Source organism: Triticum dicoccoides, chromosome 3A (assembly GCF_002162155.2).
Source record: "Triticum dicoccoides isolate Atlit2015 ecotype Zavitan chromosome 3A, WEW_v2.0, whole genome shotgun sequence".
In the NCBI taxonomy this organism is placed as follows: Eukaryota; Viridiplantae; Streptophyta; class Magnoliopsida; order Poales; family Poaceae; genus Triticum; species Triticum dicoccoides.
This window is the reverse complement of record NC_041384.1, coordinates 705,270,526-705,291,799: the sequence shown is the minus strand read 5'-3', so window position 1 is coordinate 705,291,799 and position 21,274 is coordinate 705,270,526. Positions and strand designations below refer to the sequence as shown.

At 46.6% G+C, this 21,274-nt stretch overlaps 2 protein-coding genes across 2 annotated transcripts; both read left to right on the top strand.

The window, feature by feature from the left end:
* The first annotated feature begins 9,436 nt into the window (after positions 1-9,436).
* Positions 9,437-14,576, top strand: LOC119270346 (F-box only protein 8-like). The gene has a single exon (XM_037552355.1). The coding sequence runs from the start codon at positions 10,877-10,879 to the stop codon at positions 11,975-11,977; it is 1,101 nt and encodes a 366-aa protein (XP_037408252.1). The 5' UTR covers positions 9,437-10,876; the 3' UTR covers positions 11,978-14,576.
* A 3,200-nt stretch (positions 14,577-17,776) lies between these two features.
* Positions 17,777-18,613, top strand: LOC119270345 (glycine-rich cell wall structural protein 2-like). Its single transcript, XM_037552354.1, has one exon. It carries the CDS (start codon positions 17,804-17,806, stop codon positions 18,398-18,400), a length of 597 nt encoding a protein of 198 aa, XP_037408251.1. The 5' UTR covers positions 17,777-17,803; the 3' UTR covers positions 18,401-18,613.
* The last annotated feature ends 2,661 nt before the right edge of the window (positions 18,614-21,274 follow it).

Below are 21,274 nucleotides of genomic sequence, written 5' to 3'. Positions count from 1 at the left end.
TTTGATGTACTCCCTCCGTTTCTTTTTACTTCGCATATTAGGTTTGTCTTCAGTCAAGTTTTGACTGTTAACAGGAAGAATCTTTGACTGTTAACACTCTTGCGTTAGATTTTGTTGAATGCCCTTTTGGGATGAAGTGGCTGCCATGAGTGTTGATGCTAAAATTCTAAGTCATCTGGGCCAGACATTTGAAATGTTTGCCAATTGTTGCGACTCATTTTTCAGTTTTTTTAATGGACTTTATTTTCTTTTTCTCAGCACTAGCAAGTTGCACCTGATTTCCTTACAAGAGCTATGAGAACTAGTTTAATTGAAATATTGCGTTATAATCAACTTTTTGACGAAGTTCTCTGGTTTGTAGTTCGTTCTTGTTCATGATTCCATTGTATTTGGTTAGGTATTTAAACATACTACCATAAATCTGCCTTTGTGCTGCATCGTTTAGAATTATATTAATCTGCTAAGCATTTTAAGGAAACAATGCTTCTTGTGATGTTTGATCTTAAAATCACTGGAGCAATGAAACTTGTACTGATAAGCAGAAGATACGTGGTCAAGCCTGTATAAATTAGGTCCACTATAAGCCGGCTTGACAAGTTATAATCAAGAAGCTCTGACTGTTTCATGGCTGCATGAAATATATACCTGTATAAATATTGTTTTGGGCTGATGTGGTTGCCGTGAGGTTGATGCTAAAGTTACAAGTCATTTGGGTCTGGTAGGATCAAGTACTCTACGAGGTCTAGGGCGTAGGTGGTAAGGGAAGGATGGAGGGAGACGTGGCGAGGATCGGGCGCGCCGGCGGCAGGGTAGGAGAAGGGCGGCGGCTAGGGCTGTTGGCGGCTAGGGTTCCGGCTCCTCAGGGAGCCGGGCAATAGGAGATAATATTCTTCTTATTGCTTGCCTTCAAAAAGAGTCTTACAACCTATATTTATATCCTAGATAACTTGTAGAAGAATCAACCTAAGATAACTTGCCTAATCTGAAAATAAAAACTAAGATAACTTGCGGGCCTAAGCCGGCCGGCCATAACACTTCTCCCCGCCTGCACAAACAGCTCGTCCTCGAGCTGTAAGGTGGGGAAGCGCTTGCTTGAACTCTTCGAGGTAATCAACCAGCATCAAACACCTTCTCGACATCTGGGGCGGCCAGGTCGGCGGCGACGGCGTCCTCCGGAATGTAGTCTGCCACCTCCAGGTAGAAGAGTCGCGGGCAGGCGTGGCCGGGCTTGTAGGGTTCGTCGCAGTTGAAGCACAACCCTTGGCGGCGACGCTCGAGTATCTCAGCTGGGGTGAGCCGGCGGAACGGGCGCCCTGCGGTCGCGGCGAGGGGTGCCGCAGAAGCCTGCACAGGCCGACCCTGCGCGGAATCCGGTCCGGGTAGCGACCCAGCAGTCTGGGACGGTGATTCCTGCTGGATGGCCACCGCGCGGCGCTCGAATGCGCGGGCGTAATACATGGCCGACTGGAGATCCTGGGGTCCCCGAAGCTCCACGTCCACGCGGATATGGTCCGGTAGACCGCCCACAAATAACTCGGCGCGCTGAGTTGCGGAGACGCCCGGCGCGTGGCACGCCAGGGCCTGGAAGCGGTCGGCGTAGTCCTGCACCGTGGATGTGAAGGGTAAGCGGCTGAGGGCCGCCAGTCGGCTCCCGCGGATAGGAGGCCCGAACCGGAGGAGATAGAGTTCCCGGAAGCGCTCCCATGGTGGCATTGCCGCCCTCGTCCTGCTCGAGGGCGTAGTACCAGGTCTGCGCTGCGCCTCGAAGATGATAGGACGCGAGCCAGGTGCGATCCGAAGCGAGCGTCCGCTGCCCTCGAAAGAACTGCTCGCACTGGTTGAGCCAGTTGAGGGGGTCCTCCGTGCCCTCGTAGGTGGCGAAGTCCAGTTTGGCGAAGCAAGGGGGTGTCGGCCCGCCGTGCCCGGGGGCGGCCGTAGTTGCCGCCGGCGCGTATGCTGGGTCGGGAAGCGCCGGGGCGTAGTTCGCCGAGCTGGAGGGGTGATCAAACCGCCGGGAGGGCGTCGGGTGTTCCGGCGCCGTGGAGTAGACCGGCCCCGAAGACGAGCCGGTCGCCTAAGCGGGGATCGGCGATGGTGACGGTGGAAACTGCACCTGGTGCAGGGGCCGACCCGTAGCCCTAGGCGCGGGTGGTGGTACTGTCGATGGCGGCGGCGCCTGGTGGAGCTGCACCGGCGCCTGCGGCGTGGGGGCCGGCGGTGACGCCGGAAGAAGCTGCTGGGTCTGGCCCTGCTCCGAGGCGCCGGTGCCCAGGTTAGGGCTGGGCGGGGCCGGTGGAGGACCCTGCTCCGAGGCCGCTGGAAGGTAGGGCGCGACGGAGGACGGCACGGCCGGCGCGGTCCAGGTGGGCCACTGCGGCCCCGTGGTGGCGAGAAGTGGCGGGGCTGCCGGCGCGATCTGCGGCGGCCACTGCGCCCAAGGCGGCCGTGCGGCCGCTGGGGCGAGGAGCGCCGGGTAGCCTCCAGTGACGGCCCCCGGTGCCGAGTACCACGGAAGCGCCTGCTGACCCGCGGCCATGGCTGGATGGAGTCCGGTGATGGCCCCCGATGCCGAGTACCACGGAAGCGCCTGCTGACCCGCGGCCATGGCTGGATGGAGTGGTGGGGGCGGCCCGTACGGACCTGCCAGGTAGAGGCGGATCCCTTGAACCACGGTGACGAGGTCGTTGAGGACGCCCGCCATGGCCTCCAGCGTGAACTGTTGCGGCTGCGGGGGAGGTGATGGCGGCGACGAGTGTTGGACGGGGGCTTGTGGCTGCCCTTGGCCCGGCGTGGTGCCGGGTGCCGTTAGGACCGGCGCTGAGAGCGACGCAGTGGTGCCCGCCGAGAGCGAGGCCGTGACGCCCGGCGCAGAGGCGGCGGTGGTGGAGGAGTTGGCGGGCAGCGGTGGTGGTGGCGGTGGAATTGGCGGAGACATGGTCGGAACCCGGTTACCTGATACCAAATTGGTAGGATCAAGTACTCTACCAGGTCTACGGCGTAGGTGGTAAGGGAAGGATGTAGGGAGACGTGGCGAGGATCGGGCGCGCCGGCGGCAGGGCGCCGTCGCGGCTAGGAGAAGGGCGGCGGCTAGGGCTGTTGGCGGCTAGGGTTCCGGCTCCTCAGGGAGCCGGGCAATAGGAGATAATATTCTTCTTATTGCTTGCCTTCAAAAAGAGTCTTACAACCTATATTTATATCCTAAATAACTTGTAGAAGAATCAACCTAAGATAACTTGCCTAATCTGAAAATAAAAACTAAGATAACTTGCGGGCCTAAGCCGGCCGGCCATAACAGGGTCAGTGTTTGAAATTTTACCAATTGGTTCGACTGATGTGATGTGTCCACTACTACATTAGCAAAAGTTGATCAAGCTACAAATTCTAATATGAAAATGATGGGCGTCATAGCACATGAGATTCCACCGGCACATGAGATTCCACCGGAAGATGATGTGAAACCCAACTTCAGAACGCCTCCACAGCAAATTTTTATTGGATCGGTCCTCATCAATTATTATCCAGAGTCCTTGGAAATAAATCCCAGTGCACGACCCAGGAACCTATCCGAAAAGCATCAGGTTACCAAGATGTAGCAAGTATATTTTATGCGTGCGGCCTTCTAGTATTTAGTTAAGAAAACGTGTCAGAGTTGGTAAGTACTAGGACGTGCTAGTACGGAGTACTACTAGTTGTTAGGGGTTAAAGCGTTTTTAAATAGGGAAAGACCTTGCCGATTAGGCAAGTAACAGAGTCCTGGTCGGTTAGTACTTAGAGCCTGCGCGCTCCTTAAATAAAAGGAGACGGCCGTGTAACAAGATCAGATTGGTTTTTAGTCGTGAGTTACATAAAGCTACAGAAAACGTCCCATGTCGGGGGACATCAAATATCTTTGTTGCTGATATGTGAGGATTTTGTTGCTGCTGCGCGTGGAGTTGATCTAATCTACTCGACGCTAGTTTTGATCTTACGGTCTTGCATCTTCGCTTGACCGAAATTTCTTATTGCCACTGCTAGTACCGTGAAAGGTCGGGCCGACGAACGACTCGCCATCTAGTCGAGTCTTTATCAAGTGGTATTCAGAGCTAAGGTTGTTCACGGTATTGTGTTGATCAAGATGTCGACCTCGGTCAACAAGGAAGACGAGGTTGTTGCTAATTCTCAGGAAATTGTACGTCCAGTGTACGCGGATGATATTCCTCAAAATATTCGGGATGGTTTTGACCACACATGCAACTACATCAAGCAATGTCATGATGCGCTCGGCAAAAGGATAGATGTCCTGATCACTCGGTTTGATGGTTTAGCAGATATCATCAATATGCCGGCATCGAATTCTGCACCACCACAGACTGCTCCGGCTGCTCCACTGCATTATGCACCACCAGCTCGCGACGGACATACCGGCGTGCATGATCGCCGTTTGGCGGCACACCCTCATGCTGGAGATGATGGTTTCGATGATGGCATTGACCATGCGGGGTACGCGCCACGACCACGACACTATGAGCCTCGTCCCGAAACATCCGTTCGTGGTGGAGTGCATGACCGAGTTGGTCAAGCTGTGCGTGTGCCTTTGGATGATGGAATTGGGCGCATAAAAATTTCAATCCCTTCGTTCTCCGGCAAGTGCGAACCAGAAGGCTATTTGGAGTGGGAGATGCGTGTTGATCAAATTTTTGATGCCCATCATTATAGCGAGGAGAAGAAAGTTCAACTTGCTGGAATTGAGTTCACCGGATACGCGCTAATTTGGTGGAATCAAATTTGTCGTTCAAGACATCGGCCAACGACTTGGCGAGGTATGAAAGAATTCATGAGGCGACGTTTTGTTCCTGAGCACTATACAAGAGATATGTACAACAAGTTGCAGCGGCTCTCTCAAGGTAATATGAGTGTTGATGAATATTACAAGGAGATGGAATTGCTTATGATACGTACAGGGACAACGGAGGATCCGGAGGCGACTATGGCTCGTTTCTTTAACGGGCTAAATATCGAGGTGCAGGATCGTGTTGAGATGGTGGTCTACTACAACATACACGATCTTGTGCACCAAGCTGTGCGTGCGGAACAACAGATTAAGCGACGCCAAGTCAACATTGTTCCCACTACCACTTTGAACACATGGCGACGCTCGCAGTATAAGAGTGAGGATGTCGGTCCTAGCTCCAGGGCGACATCATCAAATCGCTCTCATGGTTCCGTGCAAAAGGATGCTTCAAAATCAGGACTGTCGATGGTTGATTCTAGTGCACAGTCGACCGGACGCACTAGTGACATAGAGTGTTTCAAGTGTGGAGGAAGGGGACATATGAAGCGTGAATGTCCTAATGAGAAAAGAGTGTTGCTCACGAGAGATGGCTATGCATCCGCTAGTGATGAAGAGGCAGTTTCTGACACTTCTGGTGAAAAATCTGAAGATGTTGAAGATGTGGTTGCGAGTTTTGAAGCTGCTGAATCATATCCATCTTTGATGGTGCAACGGGTGCAAGAAGATCGCATTGAGGATAAGGGGCAGCGATGGAATATTTTTCAAACTCAATGCAAAATCAACAACACTAATTGTAAGTTGATCATAGATGGAGGAAGCTACACCAACGCAATCAGTAAGGGATTGGTGGAAGCTTTGGGGTTACCTGCATGGAAGCACTCTCAGCCACACCGTGTTGAGTGGTTATATCAGTCTGGCAAACTGAAAGTTACTCACAAGGTGCGTGTCCGTTTTTCTGTTGGCGACTATATCGATACAATTATCTGTGATGTGTTGCCAATGGATGCATGTCATTTGTTACTGGGGAGACCATGGCAATATGACCGTTGTGCCACACACGAAGGCCGGTCCAACACTTACTCCTTTTGGGATGCTGGAAGACGACGTGTGTTGCGGACTATGTTTGCGGGAGAAATCAAAATAGATACAAATGTTTTACTGGAAAAGAAGGTCATGAAGTTTAGCGCAAAACCGAGGACGGTTTTGTTTCAAGGAGGAGGGGATGATGCGTCTACTACTACATTAGCAAAAGTTGATCAAGCTACAAATTCTAATATGAAAATGATGGGCGCCATAGCACATGAGATTCCACCGGAAGATGATGTGAAACCCAACTTTAGAACGCCTCCACAGCAAATTCTTATTGGATCGGTCCTCATCAATTATTATCCAGAGTCCTTGGAAATAAATCCCAGTGCACGACCCAGGAACCTATCCGAAAAGCATCAGGTTACCAAGATGTAGCAAGTATATTTTATGCGTGCGGCCTTCTAGTATTTAGTTAAGAAAACGTGTCAGAGTTGGTAAGTACTAGGACGTGCTAGTACGGAGTACTACTAGTTGTTAGGGGTTAAAGCGTTTTTAAATAGGGAAAGACCTTGCCGATTAGGCAAGTAACAGAGTCCTGGTCGGTTAGTACTTAGAGCCTGCGCGCTCCTTAAATAAAAGGAGACGGCCGTGTAACAAGATCAGATTGGTTTTTAGTCGTGAGTTACATAAAGCTACAGAAAACGTCCCATGTCGGGGGACATCAAATATCTTTGTTGCTGATCTGTGAGGATTTTGTTGCTGCTGCGCGTGGAGTTGATCTAATCTACTCGACGCTAGTTTTGATCTTACGGTCTTGCATCTTCGCTTGACCGAAATTTCTTATTGCCACTGCTAGTACCGTGAAAGGTCGGGCCGACGAACGACTCGCCATCTAGTCGAGTCTTTATCATGATGTCTCTGTTTTATTGAACTGAGGAATGGACTTATTCTTTTTTTAACACTTATATAGTGATCTCAGTACTCATTACTCAATAGTTAGCACTCTAGCTGCCACTTGTCTCTGTTTATCAAACTGAATAATTTACTTGTTCTTTTAACGATGTCTTCCTTTTTAGAGAATACCAGTGTTCTTCTTAATACTAGAACTTAGCAAATATACATGCGTGTCATGTTTCTATTCGTTGTAATCGTCGCTGAAACGAGGCCAATTATCCACTTGTTGACTAGCAAGTTGCACCTCATTTTCAGAAGAGCTTGAAGTACTACTTTTGTTATATTAAGTGATTGCATTATAGTCACCTTTTCAGAAAGGTTCTACTACAATTAATTCTTCATGAGCCATTGCATCAATATTCTGTTATGGTTCCATGTTCTCGTTGCATCATCTGGAATTATCATTTCACTTGGGCTGTAACCATTTAACCATTTTTAAGGAATTAATACTATACTAGCACTATTTCTGTGACAATTAGGATCACCTATGTAGAGCTGATAATGGACTAAGTAGGGCTGGTATTTGTGGTGCCTATCTCACCGGTGTTCTTTTAACTGTAGTTTCTGCTTATTGATTTGAGCATTAGGGATTATTTGTTGTTAACTGTATTCAAGAAACCCTGGCACCCGAGTTCCATGCCCTCACGATACTGTTTGGTAATAACTTACCTAAAAGATGTATTATTATTAGCAATTGTCTGCAATCACAAGGAAAAAATAGTTTACTCTCAGGTATGCTTGCAGTTCAAATTATGCCTTGAGCTGTGGAGAACACTATTGCTAGTTTGTAAGAATAGTTCACTGTCATGTATTTTAAGGGAAAAACAGTTCACTCATGTGTTTCCTCCTGCAGCATAGTGCAGATAGTTTGCAAGAAAGGAAGAAGATGACTTGAGTCTTTTGTGTGAGTGAGTTCATCTATTGCACTGATCATGGACATTTTGTTGGCGGAGATCGATGTGTGTGCCAGCCTAAGTGCCTAACTGGTTGCCAGAATCCTAGGTATGGAAGGAACTTGTGATCCTTGTAGTCGTTGGTGTTGTTGTTTCACCTCCCTTTGGTGGTGAAACAGCACATGATGCTAGCGATTTCCTGTAATTTTTACGAGCAAGCACGCTTATGCTCAAAGTAATTGTTGTTATGAGCAGGCATGTCTATGCTGAAAATAAGAAGAGAAGACAAAACACTTGAAGATCTTGGGAAAGCGTGTTGTGACAAAACATGCTAAGAAGAGGCAGTGGCGCGTTGAGCTGAGTCGTTGCGGCAAATTCTGAAGACGCACCCAGAAATTCAGGCCCTGACTGGTTATGAGTCGTATTGGCGTCTTGTACGGAAGAGATGAGAAGCAAAGTCTAACTGATGCTGTTGGCGCTTGAGGAATGTTGTTATTATTCGCAGCAAAGGTAATGGCACCATTGGTGCCTCGTTTGCCTTTCTCCAGAATTATTTCGACTGTGCCCAACCTGATTACCATTGGCTCCTTTGTTAAACAGACTGGCCAAGGAGGTACGGGTATATGCTTAGAAAACAACAACAGTTCAGAATCTGCCACGCTGGTGGACTGAGTACCATGAAGCTAAAACGAATGGGAGTCCTTGGGGGTGGGAAAAGCCTCCTGATGTGAAGACATGTTCTGACGGGCCGGGTGATTGGGGCTGTATTGCAAGAGGGGGTGATAGCTTGGCATGATGAGGCTCTGGCACTAATCAACAGCCTTAGTTCAGCTCAACACTTCAGTATGGGGCATGCCATTTTTTAGACCGATTATCAGGCAGTGGCTTGTTGAGATTTTGTTCCCTCTCTCACGGATGGGAACCGTTCCTGCTTCGTCAATCAAAATACCTGTAGAGTAAAAAAGAGGACATGCATGGTGAATGGTTTCGCCACCGCTCCTTGATGCAAACACACAGGACATCACAAAATCAATAGTTAGTTTGTAGGCATCCATCCACGGTGCCGGATCCAGGCCCGGTCCCAGCCACCACCAACTGGGATTAAAGGTCTGGGTTTCGCGTTCTTTGGGCTGACGAAAATAAGCTTTAGTCCGAGTTGGTGCCTCACACCGGGATTAAAGGAGTGCTTAACCAAGCTGTGGGTATTTAAGCGCGCCTTCTTCCTCCCCCCACCCCCCCCTCCCCCACCCCCAATCTTCCTCTCCACTCCAACCGTCGACGCCGAACCACACCATGATGCCACCAGGCTGCCGGAGATCGCCATCGCCTCCGAGCCGTCCCTGAGCCCGTTGATCGTCGCCGGACCTCCTCACCTCCTCCTCGAGCATCGCCGCCCTCAAGCCCGCTCCTTGGCGAGTAGTAAATCCATTATAGATTCACCTATTTATATTATCCAACTACAATGAAACTTTTTTGTAGACAAACTACTAAAAAAACAAATATCAATTCCAAAGGTTTTCAGATCAGACGGGCGCTTGTTGTATATGATTTAAAAAATATTTGGAAACAAATATAACTGCAATGAAACTTTTTTTTGAGACAAACTACAATGAAAATCGGTATAATCAAACAGAAGACTGCTCAAAATACAATGTTGGACACAAATCTATGGGAAACATTGCGAGCCGGTTGACCGGCCGAAACTCCGCCGGTCACGTCAATGGGCCCACTCACACACCGCTTTAGCTTTCCTTATCCTATCCACATGCGCTTCCCATCCATTCATTTCTCCACCGCTGAGTGCCCGAGTCTCATCTTATTCCCTCGCCCAGCTTTCTTTCCCAGGCTCTCAACTAAATCTCGCCATGGCCGCCGGCGACTCGATGCACCTCGTGTGGATCGACGGCGCGGGATGCACCCCCTCTCCATGACCGCTCGCAGCCACGGGCGCACTCGTCGCCTCGTCCGCCTCCGCCAGCAGCTGGATGTGCTCCCTCTCCATGGCTACCGCAACCAGGGTGCGTCAGTCGCCATGGCCAAGCTGCAACCGGTCGCGGCGGTGGCAAGTTTGTGCTGGAACCGAGGGGGTTTGCTGAATATTTTTTTGCTGGATCCACCTTTTTATTTTGCTACAACCCCTTTTATTTTTTGCTACCACCCCATTCGATTTTTATGAACATCTTTGTTTTTTGGTGGAACCGGTGCCCTGATTTGCTACAACCAGCTGTTATATGTGCTACAAGGTTGATGCCTCCCCGGCGGAAGCTACATCCAGCGGTGAAGAGTGCTGCATCCAATGCCGTCGATGTCGGGATCTGCAACCATGCACGTCGGAGCTGCGACCGGCTACTAGGGGAGCTGCAAGAGGGGAGGCCATTTTTTTGCGGATGCGTTTTCTTTTTGCCAAACCAATTTTGTTTTTGCTGGACCTGATGTATTTTTCTACTGGAACCGAGATATTTTTTTGCTTCAACGATTGCAGAGCTCTCAAATGCTCATGTCGTTTTTGCTAGAACCTAAGTTTGTTTGTGCTGGAAGCGTTTTTGATTTTGCTTCAACTGACCGCGGAGAAGATTTTTCCTGGAAGATTTTTGCTGCTTCCGATTTTTGTTGCTGGGCACTCTGACCCCGGCGAGCGGGAGACGCAGAGATGCTACAACTAGCCACCCGAGCGCTATCACCACAACAAATTGTTCTGCTACCATCATCTTTTTTTTAATTGAAAACAGCTTCAATTTTTTGCTTCCATCATGTTCTGTTTTTGTTGGATCCAACTATATTTTTGCTTCCACCATGGCGACCGGCGGCCGGCAGTGACGACGGCGACCGGCGGGGAGGGCAGCAACAGGCGAGTGCGCCTGGCGGTGCTTCAAGGCCGGGCACATAGCTCATCCATGAAGGCACGATGGAATCTTTTTTGTAAAAGAAGACACCTGACGATAGAAGATGAGAGAGAATCGTACGGCTACGCGTTATTTTATTGGACGATGCTGGTACGACCAGTCTAAAGTTGGGCCGGCGCGCCGGCCCCTAGTAGTGCCCCATATCTATATCGTCCAGGCCTAGCCCAGCTTGTTTGAGAAAGAAAAATGGGCTAACACTAGCTCAGCCCAAATGCATCCGCGAGAAAGACCTACCTACGAGTCTACGACTCCTCCTTCCGCCGCCGTCTCACAACCACAGTCCACAGTTCCCTCCACCACGGTTCCAGAGCACCCAGCCGGCAACCATGGCGGCGCCCGCTAGTGCAGCAGCATCACCTCCTCCCCACCATGGCCTCCCGGATGAGATCTTCATCTGGGAGATCCTCGTCCGCCTGCCCCCCAAAGCCCTCCTCCGCTGCCGCGCCGTCTGCCGCGCCTGGCGCAGCGCCACCTCTGCCCGCGACTTCCTCCTGTCCCACCACGGCCGTCAGCCCACCCTCCCCCTCCTCCACTGCTACAACTTTGTCGGCGACGAAGTTGACTCTCTAGACATCATCCCCTTCGACCACCGGGCAGGGGTCGTCGCCACCGACCAGCTCCAGTCCATCGCGCGACTTGGACACGCCTTCTTCCGTCCGCTGGCCTCCTGCGACGGCCTCGTCGTCCTCACCAAGAACTACGCCCGCTTCTCTATCTGCAACCCGGCAACTCGTCAGTATTCTCCACTACCACTGCTTTCTGACTTCATTTTCTTGGGGATGTACCAGCACGGCCCTACCGGCGAGTACCGGTTATTGCTGGGGCCTGAAGCTCAAGATGGCTGCTTTGTCTACACATTAGGCTCCGACCTGCCCCCGAGGCATGTCGACATAGACTGCCCCGATGTGGAGGAAGAGGAACTGATATACCCCTCCGGATCTGTCCTGTTCCATGGTAGCCTGCATTTGTGCATAGGCAATATGATAATTGCATTCAACACCACTGCTGAGTCGTTCCGTCAGATGCGTGCTCCAGTAGATCCTTGGGGCGCTGACCTGTTTGAGATGGAAGGAATGCTCGGAATGTCCATCTACAATGATGCGTCGACATCCATTGATATATGGAGGACGCAGGACTACGAAAGCGAGGTCTGGGCCTTGAAATACCGGGTTGAATTGCCGGTTGCAGAGTTTGGAAACTTTAGCAAACATTTGTGGGTGGTGGTCGTCTCTTCAGACGGTGATGTGCTTGTGCTAGTCAAAGTTGACGATCGGCTACTTCAGATTGACGTGGATGGCAAGATGGTTGCCAGTTTCCATTGCAGAGGTCTGGGCCCTACTCGACATCGGCTCAAGCAAACTCTAGTTTCACATACATTGTTTCCGCCACTAGAAGGTTACCTTGTGAACTCTTTGCCTTTCCTTTGACCAGATGATTATTTTGTGTACATTAGAAATTATTTTGTGAACATTAGCATTTCATCTGAGGGCAGTTGAGTGTGGTGCTGCTGCTTAACGGCCTAGCTATCCATATCCACATGAGCTGCAGTACGTATTAACTGAATCCGCTGTGAGCCTGCTAGCTTCTCTGTTGATTTACAATAAGTTCTGACCAAGAAGCTTTGATTGTTACATCGTTGCTGAATATCCTTTTGGTCTGGAGGGGCTGCCGTGAGTGTTGATCATTTTGCAGCATTTTGAAATGTTTGCCAATTGCCCTGACTCATGTTTATGTTTTCTTGAATTGAAGAATGACCATGCTATTTTTCTTTGTACACCCTCCGTCCCAAAATTCCTGTCTAACATTTGTCTAGATAAGGATGTATCTAACACTAAAACATGACTGCATACATCCATATTTGGACAAATCTAAGACAAGAATTTTGGGACGGAGGGAGTATTATATAGTGGTTTTTATAGTACTCAATCGTTAGCAATATAGCTGCCTCTTGTCTCTGTTTATTGAATTGAAGAAGTGCATTTCCTTTTATCGAGGTTTTCTTTTACAGAGATTACCCGGTAGTCTTATTCACACTAAAATTTTGCAAATATACATGACTTTCCTGTTTCTATGTTTTGTTTTAGCTGTGGATGAATGAGGCAGATTATCCTCCTTGTTGAGTAGCGAGTTGCACCTGAGTTTTTATGAGAGTTCGGAACACTAGTTAAATTGAAAGATTGCATTATAATTCTTGTTAAGTATTGGAACATATACTATAGTTCTTCCTTTGCTGCATCATTTGGAATTATATTTATCATTTCACTTTAGCGGCTAACTATTTTAAGGAATCAATGCTTCATGTGATGTTCGATCTTACATATGCTTGAGAAATGGAACTTGTACTGATGAACAGAAGAAAGATTTATCATGGTCAGGCTCAAGTCCAGATTGTGTTCCCCTTTAGTCTGACAGCCATATTATTTTTTCTAGCTATGACATGCTCAATACATATGAATTGGGTCCACTAAATAATTGCATTAGTCAACTTTCCAGTAATGTTCTGTTGCAGTTCATTCTTGTTCATAATTCGATTGCATCTGGTTAGATAATGAAACATAGTGTTATAGTTTTGCCCTTGTGTTGCATTGTTTGGAATTATATTTATCATTTCAGTTTAGCCGCTAACCATTTTCAGGAATCAATGCTTCATGTTATGTTCGATCTTAACATGCTCAAGAAATGTTGTACTGATGAGCAGAAGAAAGGTTTATCATGGTTAGGCTCAGGTCGCCGATTGTTTCCTTTTAGACAATGTAGCTGGCAGACATGCCCTTTTTTTTTCTGTGACCGGCGCAATGCGTATGAATTGGGTCAAGTATGAGCCGCCTAGTTTGTTTTTGATGTATACAAGTTATGATCAAGAATCTCTGACTGTTTCATGGTTGCATGAAATTTATACTTGCCTGAATATCTGTTTGGTTTGAAGCCGCTAGCATGTTGATGCTTAAATTGTGAAGTCATTGTGGTCAGCGTTTGAGATAGTTGCTAATCGATTAGTCTCATGCCTCTATTTCTCTGAACTGAAGGATCGACTTGGTTTTTTTTCATCGAGGTCTTCATTCTTGAAGATCATCCAGTGGTTTTCTAAGTATTTAGCCAATTTACATCTGCTTCCTGTTTCTAAGTATTGTTGTAGCTGAGATTAAATGTGGCAGACAATCCTCTCAGTTTGTTCAGTTGCTAGCTTTACCTGTTCATTAGATGAGCTTGGAGCTAGCACCTGATCACCTTTTCATTATACTCCCTCCGTCCTACAATATAAGATCGTTTTTTAAGCTATATTAGATTGAAAAACGATCTTATATTGTGGGGCAGAGGCAGTAGTAAACTTACCAGTGGAATGTTCTGTTGCAATTTATTCTTCTGCTTGTTTCCGTTGTATCTAGTTAGGTATTGAATTGCCCTGTTATAATTTCATCTTTGCCATTTTGTTGTTTACGAGTATCTCTATCATGGGCAGGCTCAGGTCCTAGATTCTGTTGTTCTTTTTCTGGCTGTAACTGGTGCAAGGCCGTGTTCAGGAGTTGCAGGCTACTCTCAATTGCCTGTTGCACGTTTGCCCCTGTCTGGCATCTGCGTGTGTGTGTGATAAATATACCCACTGGAGACAAATTTTTTTCTTGAAGTGTGTTGTTACAGTTTACAGTCGATTCAATATACAAGTCAGCGCCCGGATTAATTTATCCCAGTGTGTCTGCTATCTGAAACCAGTGAGCAGCTGAAGCTCTTCTAGAACAATTGCATGAGCTTCCATAACTGAATTTTTTGATTTCCTGCCCAAGGTTGCAGTTCTTCTAGAGCAATTACGTGAGCATCAACTGAATTCTTTGATATTCCGCACAAGGTTGTAGTTCTTCCAGAGTAATTTCTTGAGCATCTTTAACTGAATTCTTTGATTTTCCGCGCAAGGTTGCAGTTCTTATTGTACCAGAGCTTACCGGTTGACTGGCTGAGTGAGTGCATCTCTATTGGGGAGTGTGTGTTCCTCGATTCGTATCCTGACTTTAGTAGCTGAAGCTGGAGCGATGTTTTTTTTTTTGGCAGTTGGAAGCTGGAGCAAGGTTAACTAGAGTTGAAATTCTCAGTTCAGAAAACCCAGTAGAAACTGACGGAAAAACGTGAAGCGTATTTGGAAAACAATAAAAGGAAACCAAAAGGAGGAATACCAGGGAGAAAAAAGTTTGAAAATAATAATAATCAAAACTGGGTGGAGTGAATAGATGGAACATACTAGGTTAAAAAACTGTTGTAAAATGTTGGGAACAAGTTTCCAAAGGGAAAATGCAGTAAGCCATGCTCAGGGTACATTCAGAATAACATTATCTGCTTCTCGTAGACATACATCAATTGCCCCGTATGTAGACATGAAAAAACTTTTTGTAAATATGTTCGCCTATCCTTTGAATATGTTACCTACTTAGGGAAAATATGTGTTTATCCAAGTCATGCAAAATGTTCTTGTTCCTAGAAAAAGCATGATAAAGCCTATTGTGTTAGAATCAATTTATTATGTTCAAAATATATGTACACACATCTGATAATTTTTCTATTTCTGAAAAAAATTCATGAAACTGCATCAAAATATTACCCAAGTGTCGGTGGAACTCAAGAAAGCTAAATACAATAAAATAAAAGGTAAAACAATAAATATAAAATAAATTAAAAGTATTATAAACTCCATAAGAAAAAATATAAAAGATGAATATAAAACTAAAAAGTAAAAAAAACATGAAGCAAAAATGCAAAAATACTGGAAGCTCAAACAAGGACATTTTGTTGGGCTTTGTTAAGGTAAGCTAGCGAGTTTTTTCTTTGACATTAAAGCTAGCTGATTTTTTTTGTGACATCAAACTTGCTGATTTTGTTAATTGTGACGATCAATCATGGTAATCAAAATATTATTGTTTTAAGAACAAACATGATAAAATTGTTTGTTCTAAAATTAATATACTTTGTTCCAAATATATACACACACATGAGATAATTCTTTTTATTTCTCAAACAAATTATAAAACAGCATAAAAATATTACGTACTGGTGGAACACATGAAAGCTAATTACAAAAAAGTAAAAGCCAACTCAAAAAAAAGTAAAAGGGGAAATATAAATATAAAATAAATAAAAATATTAGAAACTCCATAAGAAAAAAAATAGATAGAACGGGAATATAGAAATGAAAAGGAAAAAAATACATGAAACTAAAATGAAAGAATGTTGGAAGATCAAACAACGGTATTTTATTGGGATTTTGTAAGGTAACCTGGCTGGTTTTTCTCTGAAATTTAAGCTAGCTGATTTTTTGTGTGACATCAAACTAGTTAATTATGCTGCGTATGCCTCCCCAAGAAAAGGCTAAGTTTTCTCTGTTTCCCATCGGCGTCAGCGCCGGTCCACCTTGTCTCACGTGGCCTTAGGGCCATGGCGGCGCGGTGGATCCTGATCCTTGCCGGCAGGAGGGTTCCATCTTTAGATGTTCCTTTGAATTTTGTTAGGATTTGTGTCCTGCTCAAGAAGAAGAGCAGGTGGCGGCTCCCTGAAGATGGAATAAGGTCCTCCCCGCCCAGTCCTCGTCCCGGTGGTGCATCTAGCATTGTCGGTGGGCGTGTGAAGATGTGTCTCCAGTGGATCTGTCCCTGGTGCATTTGCTCGGATCTTGTCGTAGTTCGTCTACGTTCGTGTGTCTTTAGGTTGGATTCTTCCGATCAACGATACACCTTAATGGTGGCGGTTGCTGTTCTGATGCGCTGATCCTATGGGGCCTTAACACGACGACTTTCTGACTATCTACTACAACAAGTTCTGCCCGGCTCCGACGAGGGAGAGGCATTTATGGCGGCGCGCCTTCGGCTCGCTTCAGTGCTTGTAGTCGTCGCTAGGTGGTCTATCAATCTGCATGTAATTTTTATTTTTTTTCTACTGTTTGTTGTACTGCCATGATTGAAGATGAATAGATAGTAAGTTTTGTCTGCAAAAGCAAAACTAGTTAATTATGTTACTTGTGATGATCCATCTAGTTAACTAACCGCACCACCGGTTTTTCCGGAACCGTTCTCGCCTCTCAAACCCTAGAGAGGTGATTTTCTAGATGCACCACGCCGCCATCGCTTGTCCGGCGGTAGGTCACCGCCTCCTCCATGTCTCGTATGAGAGTGCGGGGAAGCCCCGATCTACCAGATGGATCTCTAGTATTCCCCTCTTTGATGCTTTTACTAGCATTGCGTGGCAGTGCCGTCGGTCTGGCGAATAAAATTTCCTCGAGCCTCCCCGCCATCTTGACAATGTCGGCTTCGATGGTTCGATGGCTCGTTGTCATTGATTTCTGTCGGCCTATCTATCCGATGAGGTGAGGGTTTGTAGATTTTGCTGACGTGGCAGTGCCGGCTGCTTCCCTTTGCTGTTTGGTGCTCCGACTACCACTCGTTGCTAGATCATCTCGGCTCACAAAGCAGCGTTGCCGTACATTTTCGTTCAGTTGATGAAGAAGCAGCTGTGTAATGTATCTCGGGTTCACAACCTTTGGAGCTAGAGCATCTCGCCGGAATACAGCCGGTTCAGCTATTTTTCCAACAAAGGGTGGATTTTATTAACTCAAAATGTAGCATCAAGATGATACAAACACAATGAGCACACACCCAGCCTCTGCATAATTAGGATACACACAACTAACACAAAGTCACGCACATAAAAACACGCCAGCAATAGCAAAGTCATATAGGTCCAAAGCTATGGACCGGTTCAGCTATTAACTTTAACTAGTCCGGGCATCAATACGGTGTACTAACCATCGGCTAATACTGGCCCGGACATTAGAGCTAAAGCATTTATACGGATTTTGCCGTCCACTTGAACTTGATCATCTGCTAATCAATTCTTCATGCACGGCTACTTGACCCAACAACTCGATTACATGGGTGGAGTCGTCGTTTACTTCCACTCCAAACTGAACTACGGAAACTTCGAGGTTGCCTCGCTCCTCTGCTCGTCACTGGATGCTTGCATGTGTCTTACAACTGTTGAACCCACGCCGATGCGATCACGATTAGCAGTCAGTCATCATCGTTTACTTTTACCTGCACCAATTAAGGCGCTAATTATTCTAAGCCTCCACTTGAGTTCAGACATGACTTTGTCAAAAACTCCAACCTCCACCCCCAGCATGCATGGCCGCAAGCACCACTATAAATGTCCATACGATCTTTCACTTGGAACTCACCTCATCTTGCAAGAGTACACACTTCCATAAAACACACACAATGGTAGGCACAAAGCTAGTAGCCCTCGGCTATGTTGTCCTCTTGAGCATTGGACTGGCCAATGCTGCAAGGGTGGTTAGATTCGGCAGTGGAAGCGCCACGGGAACGGGAGCGGGAGGAGGAGAGGGTGGGGGAACTGTGAGTGGTGGTGGCTCGGGTGCTGGGAGTGGAACTGGGTCTGGCGTGAGTTCTAATAGTGGTAGCCATGCAAGCGGTGGAGGTGGAGGTGGCGGTGGAGGCGGCGGCCAAAATGGTGGAACTGGATATGGTAGCGGGTCCGGCTCTGGCTCCGGTTCTAGTCAATATAGTCAAGGATCTTCATATCCTTATGGTGGTGGCTATGGTGGATATACTAGCGCTGGCGGTGCCGGTGGCGGTGGTGGTGGAGGGCAAGCTAGTGGTTATCAAGGATCTAGTGGGTATGGGGCTGGTAGTGGCACTGGTTCCGGCTCAGCTACTGCTACTAACAATTGGTATAGACAAGGTAGTACAAATGCAGATGCTGGTGGAAACGGTGGTGGTAATGGCGGAGGAAGAAATGGTGGGCATGGTGCAGGCAAAGGTGCTGGATCTGGGTATGGCAATGCCTACCCCTAGTCCCTTCATGCGAGGAATCTAAAAAAATGGAGCCCAACCTAATGTATTGTGACTCTTTTTTCATTTATTTGTTATTATCTTACATATTATCAAATAAGGGCTTCATTGTTCTTGTGGAAAATGTACTAGTGTTTATGATATATTCCAAGAATGTTACATGTCAATGTATCACTATTTATATGTATTAAGTTATATACCAATATTTTGGCCAAATGACTTGCAATGGAAGCTCTTTGCACGTGTTATGGTTATGTAACATAAGTTGCTCACTTATGGTTAAATGCTGAAAATTATCATTTCAATCATACATGTCGTTTCACTAAAGGCGCCAGTCATGTAACATATAAATCACATCCACCGCTTTCGTTTTGCATAAACTTCTCTCGCTAGGTAGTGCCTCTAGGGAGTTCCAAGGCTACGAACCGCCATTGTGAAACCACACCCCAATATCTTTCACATCCTCGGTCATCCACACATTGCCTTGAGCGAGTGGTGATCATCACAAGCGCTACTATGTCGAACCTATCATGACTTTACGCCATGAAGTCATGAATGGTGGGAAGGTGCACGGTCTAATTTTCTTATATTTATATTTTCATTACATTTTCATTTTTGTTGCATGATCCACTTGTTTGATTAGAAAGTTATCTTTAGAACTTTGGAACTTCATTTCCGTTGATCACAATGGCAGAAATTGTTATTCCAATGTCGTCCTTTCAATGTTGACATATCTTTTTAAGTATGGTTCTCCAAAGTTCCTTTCTTTTGGGGTCAAAATTCTTACTTATTTTGTGAAGTCATGGACTGATTTTTTTTGAAAGCTTGTCATTTTTTTTGATAGTTGTGGTTGTTCTTAGACTTTCTGAAATTCTCAAATTTCATTTCATTTCAAGATGAATATTGTTCTCCAGTCTCCAATAGTTTTTGTTGAACTGTCTAGGATTTCAACATAATTTTTCAACAAAGCTAGTATTTTGTCCGAACAAGGGGTTTCATTAATTGATGATACTGCATATAATAGCAGATGGTACATCTAGGATCCAGATGGATCAGGTTGCACTCCTAGAAGCTACCTGCGCCAAAGAGTGAGCACCTTTTATTTTCTCCCTATGGTGTATAGAACATTCCGCAACAACGATATCATCCCCAAGACCTCCTTGTAATTGTGACATAGCAATGATCTTAATGAGTGACAAGCTATCCGACTCAATGATCGAAGACATAATAGCTCGTTCCCGGAAAAGTTTAATGCCCTCCACACACTCTAATCCATCCACTTCGTCAGGATCATGACATCACCGACTAGTTACGGCAGCCACCATTAGCACTCCTCCCCTGCAGTTGCTCCCAACTGCTCGGAAGGATGCGGAGCACGAAAAGAGGCCAAAGCTTGCAACAATACTTAGTTTAGCCCAACCCGGTGGCGGGGGAGACCACCTAGCAGTTCCCTTTGCCGTTGGAGCCATCCATCATTTGGCACTCATATTCATCTAATTTTGTTGGTAAAACAAGAAAGTGTCTATTTAAAGAAATCTGGATGTGGGCTTCTAAATTCTCATACTAAAAATATCTTCACTTAGTGATGACGGAGTCACTCGCTGGGGTGTACATGGAAAATAAAGGCAATGCTATGAAAGATGGAGGTGAGGTTATTTAAGGTGACTTGGAACAATGGAAAAATGGGTTTTCTTATCTCTTGGAGGATTAGCGTTAGAAATAAAGGAGATGTTATATGAATCCGTTGAAAACCAAATGAAAACTCATCTCAAATATTAAAAATTGTCGAGCCATCACCGATCAAATCCCATGAGATCTGTCGGAGACACACCTCCACACATCCTCCAATGATCCTAGACGCACCGCCGGGCCGGGGGCTGCGTGGGGAGAACCTTCCTCCTTTTTAGGGAGTCGCTGCCACCTCGCGTGCTTGAGCGGGTCAAAAAGCCTACACAAATGAAAAAAGCACCTAAACCGACCAGGAGCCCTCTGACGCGGCAAGTCGCCTCCATGACCATAAGGCCACAGGACCTGAGGCATATTGGTAGCGCCACCGCCGGAGGCGGGGAAACCCCAGTCACTTGGGAGTCGCTTCTGGGGATGAGAGGAAACAGTTTTGGCCTTGCTTGAGATGATGTCCCGTCTTGTTAACTAACATCATGAGATGTTCTTCCGAAACCATACTCTCCTCTCCAAACCCTAGAGAGGAGATTTTCTGGAGGCACCATGCTAGCACCTCTCATCTGGTGGGTAGGTCGCCACCCCTCCTTTTCCACAACTGGCATGGGAGTGCGGGGAAGACCTGATCTACCATATGAATATCTAGTTTGGTGGTTTCTTCTCCGGGCCAGTAGTTCGTTAGGAGTGTGGACTTGGCGACTGCTCGTCCATCATCAACAACGATTGGTTATCTCTGGCGATGGAGAGGCCAGAACGGCGATGCTCCATCGTCCCGTTCAGGAGGTGAAAGATGACCGGACCCTAGGGAGCCTCATGTTCATTTATTTTATTTTACATGATAGTATGTACCGCTAGGTTCGATGGCGGAGGCAAGATTTTCAAATTGGATGTGCATGGCTAAAAAAAGATGGTATTCTACTAATTAATTATAACATTAATTAGGAGATTTGAACTATAGTTTAGAAACTAATGAGTTTACAAATGTACACCCATGTCCTTGTCAGGCTCTGCCTATGGCTGGTCAATAGATGTGAGGCATTATTAGTTTTAGAGAGAAAAAGTTGAGTATGTTAATTTCGCTGTTCAGATCATAAAGCAATTATGTATCATGGTTCACCGAACCCATCTAGGGTTACGCTGCCTCCATGCTGTCGCCGCCGCCAAATCACCGCTGGCAAAGTCCAGGTGGGGGGGGGG

Coding starts and splice junctions, on each gene's coding strand:
- LOC119270345 (XM_037552354.1), top strand. CDS start 17,804: ATGGTAGGCACAAAGCTAGTAGCCCTCGGCTATGTTGTCCTCTTGAGC.
- LOC119270346 (XM_037552355.1), top strand. CDS start 10,877: ATGGCGGCGCCCGCTAGTGCAGCAGCATCACCTCCTCCCCACCATGGC.